Raw genomic sequence first — 18,382 nt, 5'->3', positions numbered from 1 at the left:
CAGCCAAATGACACCACAAGCGCACCCACGCTCGGCCCATACATTGTTTTACCAACTACCATAGACCCAGCCTTGTGGAATAGCTCGAACGCGACACCCCCATCGCCCACGTGGTCCCCGACTACTACGCCTACAACTCCTCCTAAGGAGAATTCAACGTCAACCACGGATTCCACCAATTCAACAAGCTCATCAAGTTCAGCTTCCCCTACTTTCCCAACAACAGACGAACCAACCATACCACCTTCGTCAGTGCCCACGACTGCCTTGCCTACTAACGAGCCAACATCGACTGAGCCGCCCACATCAGAGCCCACAACCGCTCCACCAACTAACGAGCCATCACCCACTGAGCCGCCGACGTCAGAGCCCACAACAGCTCCACCAACTGACGAGACATTACCCACTGAGCCGCCCACATCAGAGCCCACAACAGCTCCACCAACTGACGAGCCATCACCCACTGAGCCGCCGACGTCAGAGCCCACAACAGCTCCACCAACTGACGAGACATTACCCACTGAGCCGCCCACATCAGAGCCCACTACAGCTCCACCAACTAACGAGCCATCACCCACTGAGCTTCCCCCGTCCACGCCAACACCAATGAATACCCCACCAACAAACGAACCACCTGACACATCTCGACCTCGGCAGGCGACACCAGAAACCACACCCTATGACCCAGCTGAGTCGATCGGAACGTATGCTAGCATTTGCAATGAGTCGATTTACATGATCCCGACATGCCGTGGGGTGGCTTGCACCGGTAGTGGCATGTTCCCAAGGGGCATGGAATGTCCCCTTTACGGCGACGTTGGCGCGTCCAACTGTTCTGGACGATACTGCACAGCCCCTGAAGACGGGCGGTGCCAAATGATCAAAGCCAACACGTGGGGCTGCGTGTTTCCGTCGCTCGGTTGTATGAAAGCCATCCCTTCGAGTCGTCGATAACAATAACGCACACCCCTTGAGACCAACTCACAGTCAATAAATAAAACTGTCTTATTGGCGACCTTTCGCACTCTCACCATCCGGCATGTGGTGAGATATTAGGAGACTCATTATTTGAGCCAATCAGAGATGTCCACTGGTTTGAGCCAACCAAAGGGGTTATTGTTCGAGTGCAAGGTTGATCATGGACGCGTTCCGCAGCCTCCAAGTCGGCGCGTCGTTCAACTCGAAGCGCTTTGAGAAGGACATCAAGTTGTTCAAAAGTGAGCAAGTCCTTCATGTGTTCTTGTCAGAGACGTTAACCACCTCTCATCGTAGACAAGAATGGCCCCACTGGCACAGGTGTCACCAACACCAACATTGGCGCCGTCGACTTTTTTGGGTTTGACAAGTACGTACGCATGGCCGTGCTTGGAAGAAACAAGAGTGCTAACAAATTCGCTACGTCAAACCACACAAACATTAGAAAAACGCCTATCGCAACCAAGAAGGTAGCCGCGCCACCACCTCGCAAGGACCGGTCGGCCAGCATGGACGTGCCGCTGTGGGCTGGGGCAGGTGAAGTCGCCCCCGTCCAAAAGGAAGGCAGCAAGCAGCGCCGAAAGCGAAAGTTGAGCGAAGATGCGTTGGCAGAAGCTGTCGTGTCGGACCAAGATCGCAAGGCAGTGTCCCAGTTGCTTGTCCCAACGACCAGTACCGTTACCACCAGTCCCAAATCCAAGAAAAAGCACAGAAAGAAACGCACACAACGCACGGCGTCTCAGGGTACACCTGGACAACCACGAACACATGACACCACAACGAAGGAACGATATATATGTGTGTGCATCCGGAATTAGATTTGAGTGGCGACAGCGACGACGACGACGACGACAACGATACCGATGATATGACGGTTTTTGGTAAACCAACGTCCACAGAAACCTCCGCCACCACCCCCCACGAGCCCAAAGCGGTCTCCCATGCGTATGTCCTTGTTTACTTGTCATCTCAAACGTGGTTGATATATAAGTTTTTTACGTGCTATCTACTTGTAGCGACGACATCAAGGCACTGCGTCGCCGACTCAACATCACCGTGGAAGGCACGGTGGTGCCCGATCCAATTTTGGAGTTTGCGCAGATGAGAACCACCGCCACGGCGCTCAAAACGGTGCTGTTGCGGAACATAGAAGATTCTCAATACAAGAACCCGACGCCGATTCAGATGCAGTCGATTCCGTCCATCCTCAAACAGCGAGATGTGCTGGGGATTGCCCCTACGGGGTCGGGGAAGACGGCTGCCTTTGCCATCCCCATGCTGCTCAACCTGGGCGCGCCCGACTTGAAGGTATCCATCCATCCATCCATGCCTGCAATGTACTTTCGTCGTCAAAAAATATGTTTGAACGATGCTGGAAATAATATTATATTATATTCGTACAGGGCATTCGATCGATTGTGCTGGTCCCGACACGGGAACTTGCCGTGCAAATCCACGGCGAATTTCAACGGTTGGCACTGGGCCGCAAGTTTCACATTGTGCTCTTGTCCAAAGCCAGCGCTGCTACCATTACATCCCATTCCAAGTTCGTACTCCGATTCATTATATATAAATAAATATATATATATATGCCCGCAAAATGCATTTTATTTAAAATAAGTGTATATTGTCCATGCATGATTCAGTACTAATATTTGTTATTACGATAATAGGACGTGCACGGTCAACTATGACGTCGTGATTGCCACCCCATTGCGCTTGGTGCATCTCATTACGAACGACAACGTCAAGCTCGACTCGTACGTAAATATATATATATATATGTATATCACGATGGGATAGCTGATTTATTTCTGCGATGGCGTAATATACTTATTATTATTTTGTAGGGTCGAGATGATTTGTTTGGACGAAGCAGATCGTTTGTTCGACATGGGCTTTGTGGAGCAAATTGACGACGTGTTTGCAGCGTGTACGAACCCCAAGATGCAGCGCATGATGTTCAGCGCCACCATGTTGCAGGTTCGTACAATCCCGTCCAATATATATATTAATATATATCATTCCGACCTGAAAAAGACTTGGTTTTGCTCAATATACATTGGTGGATATTATTTAGGGCGTCGAGGAAATGGCGCAGTCCGTCTTGAAAGACCCGATCAAGATTTCAATTGGGACCAAGAATGCAGGTACGTGCAATGTTAAGTAGTCCTAACACTGATTTTGAAAATATTACTTCGAAGTAATATAGAATTCATTGATTTGTGTGTATTTGTGTGGTAGGGGCCACGACGATCAATCAAAAACTCATGTTTGTGGGCAAAGAAGAAGGCAAACTAGTTGCGATGAAACAGTTGATTCAAGAGGTACTATTCATGCACCTACTAACCACCACCACAGGGTCTTATGTTGAGGTTAGGGGTTGAAATTGCCAGTACTGCTGTTTGTCCAAAACAAGGATCGCGCCAAGCAGTTGTATCAGGAACTGGTATATGACGGCATCAACGTTGGAGCCATCCATGCCGACCGTACCAAGGAACAAGTAAATATTTATATATATATATATATATATGTTGTCATATATATATATAATATATATATGGATGAACTAACGAATGTATAGCGAGACAAAGTGATCAAGGACTTTCGCACGGGCACGGTGTGGGTGCTCATTTGTACCGACTTGATGAGTCGAGGGATCGATTTCAAGGGGGTCAACATGGTTATCAACTACGATTTTCCCCAGGTTGGAATAGAAAACCGCTGCTACTTCCTACTACTACTAGTACTACTTGTACTAGTACTAGGTTCGATGCATACAGGGACTGACCATGACTTGGATTAGAGTGCGGTGAGCTACATCCATCGCATTGGTCGCACTGGGCGCAATGGCCGACAAGGCGAGGCCGTGACGCTGTTTACGGAAAACGACATGGTACTTGTGTCAACTTTGGTCGTGTGAGTTAGCATTCATTTGATTCGTGCGATGGTGTATTCATAGGTGCATTTGCGCACGATTGCCAACGTGATGAAGTTATCTGGGTGCGACGTGCCTGCGTGGATGCTCAACCTCAAGAAAGCCAGGTTATATATAATATATATCTTTCTAAAAAGAACATGGATGGGAAAGTCTGGATTTCGCTAACAACTCATTCAAATAGCATGCGTCAACGCAAACAACTGCTCAAGGCGCCACCTGAGCGATACCGCATTGAAACAGTGTCTGGCTATGACTTGCAAAAAGCCAACAAGCGAAGGTCACATCGCTTAAATATATTGTCAACTACTGTAGTACAGTACCTTCATTTTTGAATTGTAGGCTCATGAAAGCCAAGGCGGATGGGACCGCCGCCGCCGACGATGCTACGGCCGACGAGTAGGCGCATGAGTTACATCACTCTGTCACGACGAGAAATCGAGTTGCCGAATAGCACATCATGTCAGACATCATGCTGTTTCGCTCGTTTTAAAGGAATACCTACGAAAATAATCCAATACTAGTACAGTACATACACAGCAACGCTTTTAGCATGCATGCTAGCTACATAATGTAAATTTGCAGGTAACGATAGTGTGTAGTAGTAGTTTGTCTCACTGTCAACCATACCTACATTGTGGCTCGAATTTCACCACCATGTCTATCCTCCTTTCAAGTCTATTTTGGACCTTGCGACAATGGTTACAGGTCATAGGGCGTTTCGCTTTCGCTAAATTAATAGTGGCATCGACAGCTACAAATACCCGTGACTAGCTGAGCTGGCCGTTCCGCCGCGTCTTGGCGGAGGCATGCTCGAGGACTACACCGACTGCTCAATACCTGGGGCGACGTGTTCCCCCACCTGTTTGGCAGTATTCAACGACGCACTCGGAGTCAACTCGTCCAACGCGTCCGACTGGCGACGATCGTGCGACTCCCACCACACCATCACGTGGCGTTGTTGCGGCCAGCAGCGCTTGGACATTGCGCTGCCGCTGACACTGTGGGCCATCTTTTTTGTGTTGGCGGGGGTGTTTTCATGGTACACAAGTCTCCGCCGCGAGCTCCTCACCAGCGTCGACGACCTGCACGACATCCCCACCCAAGGTACTAACTACTAGTATATATGTGGTGGTAGTTGGCCGTCGTTAGTGAACAGACACGCGTGTCGTTTGCGTAGCGTTGGGGGTGGTGGTAGCCAGGCAAAAGAAGCAAGTACTGGGCCGCACGGTCAACGATCCACGTCGGAGTCTTATCCTGCTGTCCATGGTCATCGAGCTCGGCAACTTTAGTTTCCTGCCGTTGAACTTGGTCTTCGATGTGCCAAATGCGTCGCATCTCCAACTCACGGGTTTGTACTTGGTTTTGCAGTTGGGCAAACTGGGGGGGTTTACCACATTGCTGCTATTGGACCTGTACGGCCACCACGCATTCAAAGGCGCGATGAAGAAGGTGTTTCGTCCGCTGCTGTACGACACATTCTTTACAACGTACGTATACGTGTTACTGGACTTTGGGGCATGTGCAAACGGCATGGAGTCCTTGCCATGGCTCGATTGTTCTCGCGAAGATCGGTTCTGGTTGACTTATAGCGTCGCGGTGGTGGCGTTCACGACCGTGTTGTGGCGTACGTTGCTGGCCGTCGAGCTGGAATTGCTGGGCAAAGCGCTAGACTCATCGTTTTGTGTTATGTAGGCACATTGCTGTACAAAAAGCACTTGAGCGACCAAGTGTACGCGGTGCAATTCCGGTTCCAACAGTCGTACTATTCGCTCATGACGTATTGCCGCACAGGTGCAACGAAAGTCCTTGAAATGGGTCAAACCTGGCTGAAATCTCGTAAGTTGCCACTGATTCTTACTACTCTGTTGTAGCGTGCTGCTTGATGTTTATCACCGTGCAAAAGCTATACTTGTACTTCGACGGATACAACATCATGTTGACCGCAAGCGTGGCCAACTTTGGGTTGTTTTCGCTGTTGCTTTGGTATAACTATTCGCATCAACCGGTACCTATACCTCTCGCTCCCTTCCCCCCGCTTGTCTTCTGGCGTATATTTTATCAGTTCGTTATTACAATGTCCGGTAGTGCCTCGGCGTGGGCATGCTTCCCAACAACTTGCGGTCGTTGTCGTTTGCTACTTCTTGCTATTTCTCGATCCACCTCTTGGTGCTGTCGATTCACCACAAACTTCACGCCCCCATGCAACTACACCACGACGACGACGTGACGACCATCGTCAACTACGTATTCATTGGAGTCTACCCCTGCTTTGGGTGTGCGGTGTGGCACGTCAACAAGCTCCGCGCGCAGTTGTTTCAAATCCCCAACTTGTCCATCGAAGCCTCGCTTATGCATGCTCGGGACCGCGTGCGCGCCGTGGGGGCCGTCGCCATGACATTGGAGGACCAGACGGAATGGACGGTGGACTACAAACTGCACCTGGTCAATTTGCTCAAGGCGAATCTGTCTTTGACGGCAGGCGAAGGCGGCATGGTCGCCGCGTACACGAGCCGATCCATTTGGCTGTTGTGGGCGAAAAACTTTACGCTCGCAAATGTGACGACCGAAGGGGATGATGCTTCGTTTAGCTTCCCCTTTGGTCTGTTCGAGTCGACACCGGCCTCCTCTATTACGGGGCCGACGTCAATGGGCATCAAAGCCAACCGAGCCAACCGAGCTAACAGCGCCATCCCCGCCACGATACTAGAGCACATTCAAACGATCAAAAGTGGCTGCGGACCGACCCTTGCCGCCCTCGTGAACAGCACCATGCACCCCCTGAGCCCCCACGACGACCACAAATTGTGCAGCGTGGATCCGGATCTGGTGGCGGCGTGCCGAAAAGCCATTGTGGTCATGTCCGACGTGGTGCGGTGCCCGTACCCCAAGGCCAGACAAGTCGTGTGCCGGACCATCCACCACATGTACACGAATCGAGCGGTGCAGTTCACTCCACCCACAATGGTGTACGTCCTGTGTACGCTCTTGGCGTGTGATGATCGCATGTTGGCATTATCGGCAGCGACGACCCTAGCCAGTCATTTCAAAACCCACATGGTCCGCGCGTATGCCACCGCTGCGACGGACGTAGCAGACGAGTTCAACTTGCTCCACTTGTCGCAGTTTGTGCGCATGCATGCCAAGGACACCGCGCTAGTCGACGCCCTTCTCCGCATCATCCTCGATGCTATCTCATGGATTGAATCGGCCCCGGAGAACCCCGCGTCGTACATTGGCGATGGGTTTGTGTCGAATCTGTGGCGTGTGCAATCGTTGGCTGACGTGCAGCCGTCGACGGTGTTTCTCGTCGACAACATTTTACTCAACGTGCATTTTTGCTGCGAGAATTTCCTGGTGCATCTCCGTCGCAGTTTTAGTCACCAGCCCACCAAACAAAAGCTCTCGCATCAACGGCCCAGCATCCTACCGGAAACCACTACCACCGTGGGGGTGATGCCGCCTTCATTGTCGTTTATCCGCGTGTCAAAGATGTCATCGTTGATCTCCCAAACCAGCGTCCAGCCCGCCGACAACTCGTTCACGCGGTCGCGCACCAAGTTTTCCCTCGATATGGCTACCAAGTTTCTCGTCGAAACACACACGTCCAACTTGATTCGACCGGTGCAGTACCAAATCATGAAGAAACGCCACGATCTAAAGAAGTCCCTCCAGATCAACATAGCGACGGTCGTGCAAGATGGCTTTCCCCAGCAAAAGGCCATCGTCGAGCTGAGCGACCACAGCAAGCGCGCCATGCGTCAAGTTATGCGCATCGTCACACGGTTCCCTATCTTTGATGTGTGGCTACGGACGCTGCAGGAGGGCGACCCGCTCGAGTATTTATTGGAGCTCATCGAGTTCATGCGGACCCATCCATTGGAAGTGCGCCAATTTTCAGAGGGCCCGTCCGTCATGGAAAGCATCCGGTCCACGTTTAGTATCAAGCGATCCGCGCGAGAATCCGTGCGGGCACCGCCCAGATAACAGCAACAAAAAACAGCTAACGTTACCTCCACCAGTGGTGTTTATTTCCCTCGTGTATTATTCCCAGATTACGTAGGAAATATGTTATTTATTTCAATGCAAAAGAGGCCGCTACGTCTTGGTCAAATTGGTGTTGTTGGGGTTGCCGCTGATTCGGCGTTCCACTCTGTGGGGCCCCCCTACTCCTCCGCGGTCGGAGCTGATTGACCGCGAGCTAGAACTCGGTTGCATTTGTTGCGAGGACATGGCTTGCGCCGAGCTTTCCTGAATTTCCCGCACCGCAGCAATTGTCGTGTTTTGATACAGTTCATACGGGTCCGTCCGGCCATACAAGTACGGCTCCAACAGATACCTAGGGCAAGTTGACGTTGGCGAGAAATGTTGTACGCAACGAATCGTACCTCAACACAAACCCCACGACGTTGCTCCAGGCATCGCCCACCAGGGGCGACGCGTCGTCCCCCAACCAATACATGATCACCTCGATGCATGTCATGGTGTACGCCGCGAAATGGTGCGGTCGGACTCGAGCGTATGTCCGATGCTTGTGGCCGAGGAACCGGCACCGGTTCTGCATGTTGGTCACGTCGGCGGGATCGTCCGCGCGCATGCTCAGGATGAACGATAGGGCCTTGATGAGCACTTCGCCGCGCTCCTTCACGTTCACAAACACCTGGCTGAACGTAGCGTCTCGCTCGATAAGCCGGTAAAAGAACTCGTCGTAGAAAAGGATGATGCCTGGCTTGCCATACTGCTTCATCTTGTCCGTGCTCGCGGATTGCACGACTTCCCATGTCTTCAAGCACAACTGCAGCCGCGGTTTCGTGATGAGGGGCAGGAGGGGAAATTGCGGCGGCATGTAGTGCTGGACCTCAAAGCCATCGGCGATCCCAAACGAGTACTCGGCCAAATCGTCCAAGTACAGGTCGACTTCATTTTTGGCAACCAGTCGAATGAGGTGGCTGTTCTGCTTTCGACTGTTCGAGTTGCCCATGGCGGTAGGTGTGGCGCAGGTTGTGGAAAAGTGAAAATTCAGTGACCTTTCGGTGAAACGACACTTTGCACATATGTTCGAGAATCAAACCAATCAAGTCTCGCTCGTGACTTCCAATTCTTGCCTCCCTAGAGCTATTAATACTATGTAGTACATGTAAGCTTATCATCATAAATCAACACTAATTGGAGTATATACAGTACAGTACCAGGTAGCTCAATGGATATATGACTTGGTGGATTTGCAACTCTTCCACGTTTGTACTGACAGTGACGTGTGCCTTAACCACTGTCGAATTTACAGTGCCGTTTTAGATGAATGAGGTAAATTTATTTGATAACGTTGTTCGAAAACGTTTTATTGAGAGAACTGTATACTACTACCTCCAGCCGGATTTAAACCTGCCATTTCGAATTTTGTAAAAGTCGGAAATAAACCCGCCACACGAGAGACCCCCATAATATATTAAATAATTATACAATTCAATACAAATAGCGGTATAATATTAAAAACAGTGTTGTTTAATTAAAATAGTGACAGGTCATAATGAAACTCATATATAATTAATTTTTTATGCAAAACCTACACTCCTTCCTCATCCTCGCAACTGATCACAAGCTCTTCCAATGCAGTGAAGATCTCACTCATTTCCAAGTCATTGGCAGTTTGCAGCGACAATTCACGCATGACGCTGTCCAAGTACTTCAACAAGAGTCCACGTTTATAGTAGTCCTTCAACGTGCTTGGAGGGATACCAATGGCATGAGCTACGTACATTAATGTTGTACGTTGAGCAGCAGGAACGGCTCGGATACGTGCGGGTAGATCGGTATACTTTTGCTTTCGACCGACCCTGCCCTTCTTTTGGCTTGAGATGTCCTCGCATACGATTTCACGCATGGGTAGGTCGCCGCCAAGTGATACGTTTGCACGCCTCCAAATCTCGGAGATCGTGTGGCGATTGCGGCCAAAGATGCGGGCCACGTCTTTTATGGCACCGCGTTGAAGTTTGCATGGCTTTTGGACAACGCGCAAGAGGAGGTGGTCCACCACTGCGCGGCGCTGGTCCGATGTGAGGTCTTTCATGGAAACCGCGCGAATCACAAACGAATTGCCGCTCAATATTGATCATCATTCTGATTTTTCGGATAGAATTAGTTTTATCCGTACAATTCTATCTTGATTTGAGTATGATATTTTGAAATTATATTGCCCAACACAAAATTGCTCATATTTTTATGAATTCAAGCCACTGTGATTCGTCGAATTAAACTGTTTACACTGATATTTTCGGATTTTCCAAATTTGAAAAATTGTTGAAAATATACAGCTTTTTCGCTTATGGCTGGTTTAAATCCGGCTGGAGGTAGTATTAAGATAGTACTGTCTAAACATAGATGGTCATTCATTTAATGCAAGGTGACCAGAGTTTCGGCATCCAGATAAGAACACAATTTTATGGATCTTTTGACATCGATCAGATTTTTGACCCAAAGGCAACCAACCACGAAGACGATGACCTCGTTGGCATGGCTGCTATGCCTTCTAGTCATCTCTACACAGGCCAGGTTGACTCCACTCTTGGAAAACGTTCACTGGAATGTCTCCAAGACGGGCTCCGTGTGCCCTTACGATGCAGTCAACGTTGAAGTGTCTTGGACAACCATGTCGCGATCACATGATATCCACGTCGCCCTTGTCCGAGTTAGCGATGATGGCACGGACTTCGTTGTAGCAGAATCACAAGTGCTGCTAAAGCCCACAGAGTTTACGCCCGACGCAATTGCCATCGAGCATGATTCGCATCAAGAGGAAGGACTCACGTGCGAATTGGACGTGGCAACGTGCGAGCCCACAGTGGCCACGTTGGTGGTGCCGAACCGTCCAGATGGCCTCTTGATGGCTGGAGATATTCTCGAAGTCGAGTTTGAAGCTGCGACGAACCAGCCCCGAGTGTCAACCAAAGACGACATCGATGCCATCTTGGATTTTCCCATTGACATTGGCGACCAACTTGAAGGAACTTGGATAACGTTGAAGGTGCTGCGCATTCGAATTTTGACCATCACAACGGACGTTTGGGTTGCCAATATCACCAAAGTGCCAGCGGTCAAGTTGCGCCCTGAAGTGCTACATCCTCGGCACTTTCGCGCCACTGGCATCAGTTACCGCATCGCCGTGCCTGGGGTGTACGCGTGGCGGCTAGTGATACCGGACGCGCCATCTCAATTGGAGTTGGATTCGTCTCACCTTGAGATTTCAGCGGATTGCGCGCCTGCTACAGTGATCTATGTCGTTGAATCCACAAGAAACGAAGCGAGGTCATGGCCACCCCCTCCGGTCATACAAGTCCGTGGAACCGTCGCGTTGGACGGCTCCCACGCATTGCATCTTCCAGACACGTCTGTCCCCCATACGCCATCGTGGAGTTTGCTGTTTTGGATCTATTTAAGCCAAGATTCCACCGGGAGCCATCGTACGCTGTTCTACAAGGGGCCAGGCCACAACCAACACCGGACGCCGTCGGCTTGGCTGCAGCCCCACGACCGTCGGCTCATCCTTCGCGTGAGTACCCCCGACAACATGGACGTTGGGATGACCACCACGAGTGAACTACCGCTCCACGAGTGGGTGCTGTTGAGCTTTACGTTCGACAATACCTCCGCCGTGTCTTTGAATGGTAGCAAAGACGACAGAAACAAAACATTCTCGTACGTGTATGCGATCAATGGCAAAGTGGACACTGAAATGAACGTCCATCATTCCGTCGTGTTGCCCAACTCGGGGGGGTTGTACGTTGGGGGAAACCCTTGGATGGACGGTGTGCGTGGATTCATGCAAAACGTGCGGCTGTACGCGGCGGCGCTGACCACATCGCAGATCCAAACGGTGTTTCGACAAGAATATGGTCGACTTTTGTCGTCCGCGACAGTGGCGGGCCAACTTAGTGCCATCCATCGGGATCAGCGGCATATCCCAGTGTCCGATCAGACAATGACATCTCTGATGCAACCACTGGACGAACCCGCCTTGGCGGAACTGTTGCGAATGGGCGAAGCCTATTTGTATGGCACGGACACTACGCCTAACGCGACGTTGGCAGCATGGTACTTTAAGCAAGCGCTCCGTGCTGGGGAAGCTGCTGCGGCCAAGGCCCCTAGCCCTCATCTATGCTCTTGACCGCCACACCCAAGGTGTAGTTGATTCAACTACGTGTAGTGGTTTAGCTCAATATTTATGGACAGGGGAAGCGGTGGCGTTGTATCATTACGCAGCCAGCATGGGCGATGTGTCGTCCATGACTATCTTGGGCCGTCGGTATGAAAAAGGGGACGGTGTGGACATGGATGCTGAAACAGCTGCCTTTTACTACTACCACGCTGCCGCCGAAGCGTCGCGGGCGTACCATGTGCGCGGGAACCAGCCCCTGTACAGCCAGTCCCACAGTATATTGATCGACGTTGAGTGATCCTTGTGTGATGTAGACACGAAATGAACTCGTTGTTTCACGCAGACGACGTGAATGTGGCCGAAGGCCAAGAAGGCGACAACGACAAGTGGATTCAGTTTCAAAAGATGCGTGCCGACAAGGATGAGGACGTGGAGGCCATGGTCGCGATGGGGGACTTGCATTATTGGGGGGCCCGTGGATGTGTTCGAGATCACTCGCTGGCGTTTCAGTACTTTGAGCGCGCGGCGACCCTGGGCAGTCCCCACGGCATGGTGCGTACCCGCCGTCCCACATCGAATCCCAACCCCTACACTTTCCCCTCCACCTAATTTTCCCTACCCAGAGCACATTTGTGTGAGTTTGGAACACCTGATTTCTTTCTTCTAGTCAGCTGCCGGTGGCATGCTCTTGAAGGGGGAAGGCACCGCTCAAGATAACGAAACGGCCATTCGCTGGTATGAACAAGCCGCCACGTTCCACAACGTCCGCGCGCTCAACGGGCTCGGATACATCCACTTTTACGGCACGGCAAACTGCACCCAGAACCAGACAAAGGGCCTCGAGTACTTTGAGCAAGCGGCGGCGCAACACACGGACGGGGACAGTTTGTTCAACGCGGGGTATTGCCACTTTGCCGGCCACGGGACCCCCGCGAATGCGACGCGTGCGCTAGCGTACTTTCGCGACGCCGCGCGATCATTTGGTCATTTCGACTCGATCTTCGAGCTCGGCAAGGTAGCTCTGAACGTGGACGGAACGTTCGACGATCGACATCTGGGCGACGGCATCACATACCTCCGGGCGGCGAGTGCGGCGGGGGACTGGGGCAAAGTGGCTCGGCAAGGCTTCGACGCGTACCTGAAGCACGAGTACCACCACGCGATTTGGCTGTATCATGAGGCGCGGGAGTATGGGTATCCTGTGGCCGCGGGCAATCTTGCGTTTCTGTATGACGCAGCGGGCCTGAATAACTCGGCCACGTACCTGCTCGAGGCGACCGAAGTCGAAGCGTCGTTGCGGTTGGGCGATTGCTATTACTATGGCAAGTGCGGCGTTGAGTCTAGCGTTCAGTTGGCAATGTACTGGTACACCCGCGCCAGCGCGGACGGCGTTAGTGTGGGTGCGTACAACGTGGGCTTTATGAACGAATTCGGCATCGGTGGCCTTCCCGTCAACGTAGACCGCGCCAAGCAGTACTACGAACGCGCGATGGACTTGTCGCCGTCGTGGGAGACGTGGTTTGTGATCACATTGTCCATGTACAGGTTGAAGTTTGGCTCGAGCTTTGGAAGGGCGACGACAACCGCTGCAGCATATTCGTCCGTGAAGGACAGCTTCCATCCAGCGTCAACGTTGCCAACCATCGACTGGGAAAACATTGGGCTAGGTGTTGTAGTCGTAGGCTTAGTAGCCGTGTTGTCGGTGCAGTATCTCCGTCGGTCTTGAATAGGTCACTACAACAACTAGTATTCGGGGTCTACTAGTATATTCTAGTTAAGCGCCATGTTACGCCAGTGTGATTCGTTTCAACGCGGAAACCACCTTGCTAGGAGCACCTTCGTACATGTCAAACACTGTCTAGAGTATTCCATTTTTCATCGAATGAATTAAGTTATAATTGCAACGACACCATATGTGGTTCCAGGGTCGTAGTGGACGAGTGATCGATCGCGGGCTCGCGGTTCTGCAGGGTGGGTGTGGTGGACGGCCGCAAGGTTTGCCGAACGTAGTCAAAACCAGCGAATTCCTTTGCCAAGTTCAGCGCCCCCTCGTGGAGCTTTTCGTCGTCCAATGCATGTGGCTGCTCCGTGAACTGCGGGTCAAAGTTGTTGACCCAGTCGTCGCCCGCGGGTTTGGGCAGAATCGGCGGCACGAGCTCCTTCTTTCGTACACTGTCCCAGTTGGTGCCGCGGAACCACGCGTGGTCCTTGACGTCGGCGATGCCGTTCAAATGACCGAGTCGGCGGGATGGGTCTTTCTCGAGCAACGTCGTGAGCAAGTCCAGAAACTCGGGCGTCATGGTGGATGTGAACTTTGGGCTTTGGAACAAGATGCGTTGGTGGGTGTGCTTCTGTTTGGATTGGGGCAAGTAGAACGGCGGGTATCCCGACCGAAGCTCATACAGAAGACACCCGAGCTGCCACATGTCGACTTGCAGGCCATGGCCCTGCAGCGTCCGACTCACCATCTCGGGCGGTAGGTACGCATCCGTGCCGCACATGGTCTTGGTGCGGGAGTGCTTGGACTCTAACCGTTTCGACAGGCCCATGTCGGCCAGCTTGATATGCCCATCCACGTCCAGTAGCACGTTTTCCGGCTTGATGTCTCTATGCAAGATGTGCATGGTGTGCAAATGGGCTAGCGCGACCACGATTTCCGATGCATAGAACTTGACGACGGCTTCAGGGAACGATCCGCCGTGGTTCTGCATGTGCAGGAAGAGGTCGCCTCCTGGCATGAACTTGGAGATTAAATACAACGACCGGCCACTAGAAAAGGCGTAGTCAAGGCCCAGCACAAACGGGTGGTCGCCCACCCACTCCATGACCATGCGTTCAGTGTGGATGACTTTGTGTTTCACTTGCCCGGCCTTCATTTCCTTGATCGCAAACAACTGGTTGTGGTTGTCTTTTGCGAGAATCACACGCCCATAGTGACCCTTGCCAATCAACTTTAGCGTTTGAAAGTCTGTCGGACGTGGCACGTCACGCTGCACGTTGTTAGCGTGCGTGATGAACTTGGCGCGGTCCTTCTCGCTGTCAGCAGCAAACGTGACGCTGCCCCGGCCTTGCTCGGGCGTAATCACAAACACATTGCCGAGGTTATCGTCGTCGACGATTTTGATGTGACAGTGGCGGAGGTTGATAAACTTGTAATGGCGATCGTCACTCGCCTGGCCATTCGTGCTGGTTGCAGGTTGGTGTGGTTCCTTGGACGCGCGGTAGTAAACCAGGAACGTGGCTTTGATCATGACGCAGTACTTGCTGGAGCTCCACACAGGAATCAAGTTGCGCTTCTTGCGGAATAGGTTCATGAAGGTCGATGGTAGCGAGTTGATGAACGCCTTGGCCTCGTCGCTCACGTCAGCTTCGGTCTTGCGAAACACATTCAGCACCATGTTCAATGGAAGAGAATGCGCCACGATGACAGCAAATGCGGACAAGACGACGGGTACAAGAGAGGATCTAGAAATGAGACGTTGGATAGCCGTGAATGTCGAACCTTTGGAAATGCGATGGCGAGGTGTGCCTATTTTAGATGGTGGCGTTGACGTTGCTGATTGGACCGTGCAGCTCAACGCGACGTCCGATTGGTTGTGGCATATCTAGCTCCAACCGAAACAGACCGTCGCGTCCGGATATATCCGGAATCCCCTAACAAACACGCTGCAGAACAGGCCCCGACACGCACAACTTCATGCACGGCAACAACTGACAGCATCATCGGGAGCATCATGTGTGCACCTTCCGCGCTGTGTGTAGAACAGTGTGAAGTTGCATCCTTCGACTGCTTCAGTCGGGAAGGTCGGTCTACATAGTCATCCGGATAATAGTTAGTTTAACCGGTTTTCCGAGTAAACTACAGTACTTCGTGCAAGCATGCAACCGCGGCAGATTATGACGCGGCCTTCCGCAGGGGAAAAGAACTCACGGACCCCAGAGACGTCTCGGCCCCAGCCAAACTCTTTGGCGAGGAGTGTCGTGAACCCACCGAATTGGCGAGAAACAGCTCCAGTAAGCTCGAGACAGCCCAATCAAATATTGCGGCGCCAGGTAAATGCCAGTACGTTGGCACCGCCGCCACCGCCTCCCACTTCTTTGACGACACGGCGATGGGAAACACCTCCACTTGCCAAACCACCACCGTCCTTGACTTCAACGCCGCCAGCACCAACGACGTCAGCATCCTCTCAGCAGACATCCGTACAACAACAACCATCACAAGCAACGACCTCAAAGAAAAACAAACAAAAACGAAGCCACCCACCGCCAAGTAAAGTCAAAGCTTCTACCAGTTTCAGCCTGGCCGATTTCGTGTCTTCGAAACCTGCGTCGGCCAAGCACACCCCGTCCACTGCCACGACCAAGGAGCGCAGCACTGCTGCCCATCATAATACCCACCACCCGTCAGCCTCCCAGCCCAAAGCAGTTCACTCCACAGCGTCAGACAATCGCCCCGCAGCCGTCTCACTTGGCACAGCAGCAGCTCCACTCCATGCGACAGTCGTAGCAACACCCCATGGACACTTGGTAGGACCTCCAGTCCACCACGAACGACCGAAGAAGAAGAAGTTGTCGACTCTGAAGAAGCGAGTGCTCAAGGATCGGGCAGCAAAGTGGGCAGCGTTCCACAACCACATACCAATTGAATCGACCACTTCGGATCAAGCCGCGGAAGGAGGCACCAACTTTGCCACGAACGACCTGGTTCGAACGGTGGTAGCGATTCACTTGGTCGATCCGGATGAAGTCCACGAAGACGACGAGTACGACGACACGTTGGAGGACGTGACGGTTCAATTTGGAAAGCACGGCCAGATCCTGTCGTTGTCCCTGGACCGATCGACCGGCACCATCTCCATCGAGTACGAGGACGCCAAGGGTGCCAACGCGGCCGTGGCGGCAATGCACAATGTCACGTTCGGTGGACAGCATGTATCGTGTCTGTTGGTGGACGTGCACGACCAAGTCAAGTGCAAACTGCAGCGCCAAGTGGTGGTCGATGGCTTCTGTGACATGGCAGAGCTGGAAGACCCGGATGAGTTTGACGAAGTGCAAAGTGAAGTGCAAAGTACGTTTGGCACCACACCACACACGCCGGAGCACGTCGAGATGGACCGAACGACGGGCAGTATCCGGTTGCTGTATGCGTCGCCCAAGCAAGCAAAAGAGGTCGCGATGGCTTTCCATGGCAAAGCGTACGGCGGCAGATCGATCACTGCGATTTGGATGGCCCAAGATGGCTCTCCTAGTGGAAGCACTTCAACTCCCACAACAAAAGGCGAAGGCGGCCAAGTCTTGTCGGAGCTGCCATCCCTACAACGGTTGCCCAATGCTCAAGCAATTCGGGAATATGTGGATCAAGTAATAACTACCGACCTGATGATATACAGTTGAGGGGGTTACAAGTTGGAATGGACATGTGTGTAGCGCGTGGACGTTGGCGGGGAAGTGGAAGGGCTGGTGGTGGCGTTCTTAGGTCGGCTAATGAGTTTGCAGGTCGGTGAGTTGTATGTGACAACGTGTCGTAATGGGATGGTGTAGGAACGAGCGAGGCTGACGAACCCGTTGAAGGCCAAGAAGACGCGGCGACTGGTGTTTGGTTTGCGAGAAGTCAAGCGAGGGGTTAAGAACGGCAAGGTCGTGTGTCTGATGGTAGCGTACAACATCGACGAGTGTGCCGCGGAAGGCGGGCTGGACGACAAAGTGATGGAGCTCATCGACTTGGCGCGCCTCCACAACACCCCCGTGATCTTTTCCCTGTCCAAGTACACGTGATCATCAACGATGTGATCGTCTAGAAAACTGACTGAATGCGTAGGCGAAAGCTAGGGAAAGCGCTGCTAAAAACGATCCGTGTGAGCTGTGTGGGCGTGTACAACGTGGATGGGGCCAACGAACTCTGGGCCGATCTCAAGAAGAAAGTCGCGGCCCTGCAGGCCAATCCACCACCCCAACCAGACTGCGGAACCGCCGCACCGGAAATGTCAGAATGCACTGTGCTTCCATGAAATATATGGTGAAACCGTGGAAACTTCACTCCCAACTGTTGTTTGGGGACAAACAGAAAAAGCTTCACGATGTACTTAATTAGTGTTAATAGCATGTTTCACTACAAGAGTAAATCGTGCTCCTAGAGTATACTACGTAGTACTAGTTATACTACGTAGTAGTTGCGATAGTACGCGAACGTCATGTTACCCCAAGCCATCGATGGCAGTCACCGACGAATGATAAACGCAAACGCTCCAGTAAAGATTGGACACACTAATTACACTAATTATGGTTATTGCGATGTCATTTTTATGGTTTTTCCC

At 52.0% G+C, this 18,382-nt stretch overlaps 9 protein-coding genes across 17 annotated transcripts; 5 read left to right on the top strand and 4 right to left on the bottom strand.

Moving 5' to 3' along the window:
* Nucleotides 1-130: 130 nt before the first annotated feature.
* H257_12221 (hypothetical protein) lies at nt 131-535 on the bottom strand (the record flags this gene model as incomplete). The annotated part of the gene is made up of 3 exons (XM_009839359.1): nt 131-142; nt 213-271; nt 337-535. 3 exons carry the CDS (start codon nt 533-535, stop codon nt 131-133), a joined length of 270 nt encoding a protein of 89 aa, XP_009837661.1.
* Nucleotides 536-606: 71 nt separating this feature from the next.
* Nucleotides 607-4,441, top strand: H257_12220 (the record flags this gene model as incomplete). Of its 2 annotated transcripts, XM_009839357.1 has the most annotated exons (17): nt 607-911; nt 1,132-1,217; nt 1,273-1,345; nt 1,421-1,719; nt 1,794-1,920; nt 1,992-2,283; nt 2,379-2,521; nt 2,649-2,735; nt 2,826-2,958; nt 3,056-3,125; nt 3,220-3,302; nt 3,356-3,478; nt 3,560-3,682; nt 3,782-3,871; nt 3,938-4,020; nt 4,098-4,193; nt 4,256-4,441. In XM_009839357.1, the coding sequence occupies 17 exons, from the start codon at nt 607-609 to the stop codon at nt 4,314-4,316; spliced, it is 2,274 nt and encodes a 757-aa protein (XP_009837659.1). In that variant the 3' UTR covers nt 4,317-4,441. The 2 variants fall into 2 exon arrangements, with proteins under 2 accessions (XP_009837659.1, XP_009837660.1); XM_009839358.1 differs by having other exon boundaries at nt 4,098-4,441.
* A 219-nt stretch (nt 4,442-4,660) lies between these two features.
* H257_12219 (hypothetical protein) lies at nt 4,661-8,920 on the top strand. 4 transcript variants are annotated; one of them, XM_009839354.1, is made up of 5 exons: nt 4,661-5,020; nt 5,094-5,403; nt 5,609-5,707; nt 5,788-5,921; nt 6,002-8,920. In XM_009839354.1, exons 3-5 carry the CDS (start codon nt 5,689-5,691, stop codon nt 7,898-7,900), a joined length of 2,052 nt encoding a protein of 683 aa, XP_009837656.1. In that variant the 5' UTR covers nt 4,661-5,020; nt 5,094-5,403; nt 5,609-5,688; the 3' UTR covers nt 7,901-8,920. The 4 variants fall into 4 exon arrangements, with proteins under 4 accessions (XP_009837656.1, XP_009837655.1, XP_009837658.1 ...); XM_009839353.1 differs by having other exon boundaries at nt 5,094-5,540; XM_009839356.1 differs by having other exon boundaries at nt 5,609-5,921.
* H257_12218 (hypothetical protein) lies at nt 7,924-8,925 on the bottom strand. Its single transcript, XM_009839352.1, has 2 exons — nt 8,302-8,925; nt 7,924-8,252 (listed from the first exon to the last, which is right to left on the bottom strand). Exons 1-2 carry the CDS (start codon nt 8,892-8,894, stop codon nt 8,012-8,014), a joined length of 834 nt encoding a protein of 277 aa, XP_009837654.1. The 5' UTR covers nt 8,895-8,925; the 3' UTR covers nt 7,924-8,011.
* A 521-nt stretch (nt 8,926-9,446) lies between these two features.
* Nucleotides 9,447-10,001, bottom strand: H257_12217 (hypothetical protein). The gene has a single exon (XM_009839351.1). It carries the CDS (start codon nt 9,978-9,980, stop codon nt 9,477-9,479), a length of 504 nt encoding a protein of 167 aa, XP_009837653.1. The 5' UTR covers nt 9,981-10,001; the 3' UTR covers nt 9,447-9,476.
* A 351-nt stretch (nt 10,002-10,352) lies between these two features.
* Nucleotides 10,353-12,074, top strand: H257_12216 (hypothetical protein; the record flags this gene model as incomplete). The annotated part of the gene is made up of 1 exon (XM_009839350.1): nt 10,353-12,074. One exon carries the CDS (start codon nt 10,353-10,355, stop codon nt 12,072-12,074), a length of 1,722 nt encoding a protein of 573 aa, XP_009837652.1.
* A 100-nt stretch (nt 12,075-12,174) lies between these two features.
* Nucleotides 12,175-13,791, top strand: H257_12215 (hypothetical protein; the record flags this gene model as incomplete). Its single annotated transcript, XM_009839349.1, has 3 exons — nt 12,175-12,323; nt 12,380-12,617; nt 12,733-13,791. 3 exons carry the CDS (start codon nt 12,175-12,177, stop codon nt 13,789-13,791), a joined length of 1,446 nt encoding a protein of 481 aa, XP_009837651.1.
* Nucleotides 13,792-13,929: 138 nt separating this feature from the next.
* H257_12214 (AGC protein kinase) lies at nt 13,930-15,567 on the bottom strand. Its single transcript, XM_009839348.1, has one exon. It carries the CDS (start codon nt 15,461-15,463, stop codon nt 13,958-13,960), a length of 1,506 nt encoding a protein of 501 aa, XP_009837650.1. The 5' UTR covers nt 15,464-15,567; the 3' UTR covers nt 13,930-13,957.
* A 319-nt stretch (nt 15,568-15,886) lies between these two features.
* Nucleotides 15,887-18,183, top strand: H257_12213 (hypothetical protein). Of its 5 annotated transcripts, XM_009839343.1 has the most exons (4): nt 15,887-17,429; nt 17,496-17,564; nt 17,610-17,833; nt 17,887-18,183. In XM_009839343.1, the coding sequence occupies exons 1-4, from the start codon at nt 15,945-15,947 to the stop codon at nt 18,074-18,076; spliced, it is 1,968 nt and encodes a 655-aa protein (XP_009837645.1). In that variant the 5' UTR covers nt 15,887-15,944; the 3' UTR covers nt 18,077-18,183. The 5 variants fall into 5 exon arrangements, with proteins under 5 accessions (XP_009837645.1, XP_009837647.1, XP_009837648.1 ...); XM_009839345.1 differs by having other exon boundaries at nt 17,610-18,183; XM_009839346.1 differs by having other exon boundaries at nt 17,496-17,833.
* The last annotated feature ends 199 nt before the right edge of the window (nt 18,184-18,382 follow it).

The sequence above is a fragment of the Aphanomyces astaci genome (assembly GCF_000520075.1).
Source record: "Aphanomyces astaci strain APO3 unplaced genomic scaffold supercont1.39, whole genome shotgun sequence".
NCBI classification, from domain to species: domain Eukaryota; phylum Oomycota; class Saprolegniomycetes; order Saprolegniales; family Verrucalvaceae; genus Aphanomyces; species Aphanomyces astaci.
This window is presented reverse-complemented; position numbering and strand designations above follow the sequence as displayed.

What these genes read in the sequence shown, in the direction of transcription:
- H257_12219 (XM_009839353.1), top strand. Translation starts at nt 4,723, where the DNA reads ATGCTCGAGGACTACACCGACTGCTCAATACCTGGGGCGACGTGTTCC. An exon ending in CATGACGTATTGCCGCACAG is followed by an intron (nt 5,708 to 5,787) that starts GTGCAACGAAAG and finishes ACTCTGTTGTAG; the next exon opens with CGTGCTGCTTGATGTTTATC. An exon ending in ATAACTATTCGCATCAACCG is followed by an intron (nt 5,922 to 6,001) that starts GTACCTATACCT and finishes AATGTCCGGTAG; the next exon opens with TGCCTCGGCGTGGGCATGCT.
- H257_12218 (XM_009839352.1), bottom strand. Translation starts at nt 8,894, where the DNA reads ATGGGCAACTCGAACAGTCGAAAGCAGAACAGCCACCTCATTCGACTG. An exon ending in GTCGTGGGGTTTGTGTTGAG is followed by an intron (nt 8,253 to 8,301) that starts GTACGATTCGTT and finishes AACTTGCCCTAG; the next exon opens with GTATCTGTTGGAGCCGTACT.
- H257_12217 (XM_009839351.1), bottom strand. Translation starts at nt 9,980, where the DNA reads ATGAAAGACCTCACATCGGACCAGCGCCGCGCAGTGGTGGACCACCTC.
- H257_12214 (XM_009839348.1), bottom strand. Translation starts at nt 15,463, where the DNA reads ATGGTGCTGAATGTGTTTCGCAAGACCGAAGCTGACGTGAGCGACGAG.
- H257_12213 (XM_009839343.1), top strand. Translation starts at nt 15,945, where the DNA reads ATGCAACCGCGGCAGATTATGACGCGGCCTTCCGCAGGGGAAAAGAAC. An exon ending in TTCGGGAATATGTGGATCAA is followed by an intron (nt 17,430 to 17,495) that starts GTAATAACTACC and finishes ACATGTGTGTAG; the next exon opens with CGCGTGGACGTTGGCGGGGA. An exon ending in GTGATCTTTTCCCTGTCCAA is followed by an intron (nt 17,834 to 17,886) that starts GTACACGTGATC and finishes CTGAATGCGTAG; the next exon opens with GCGAAAGCTAGGGAAAGCGC.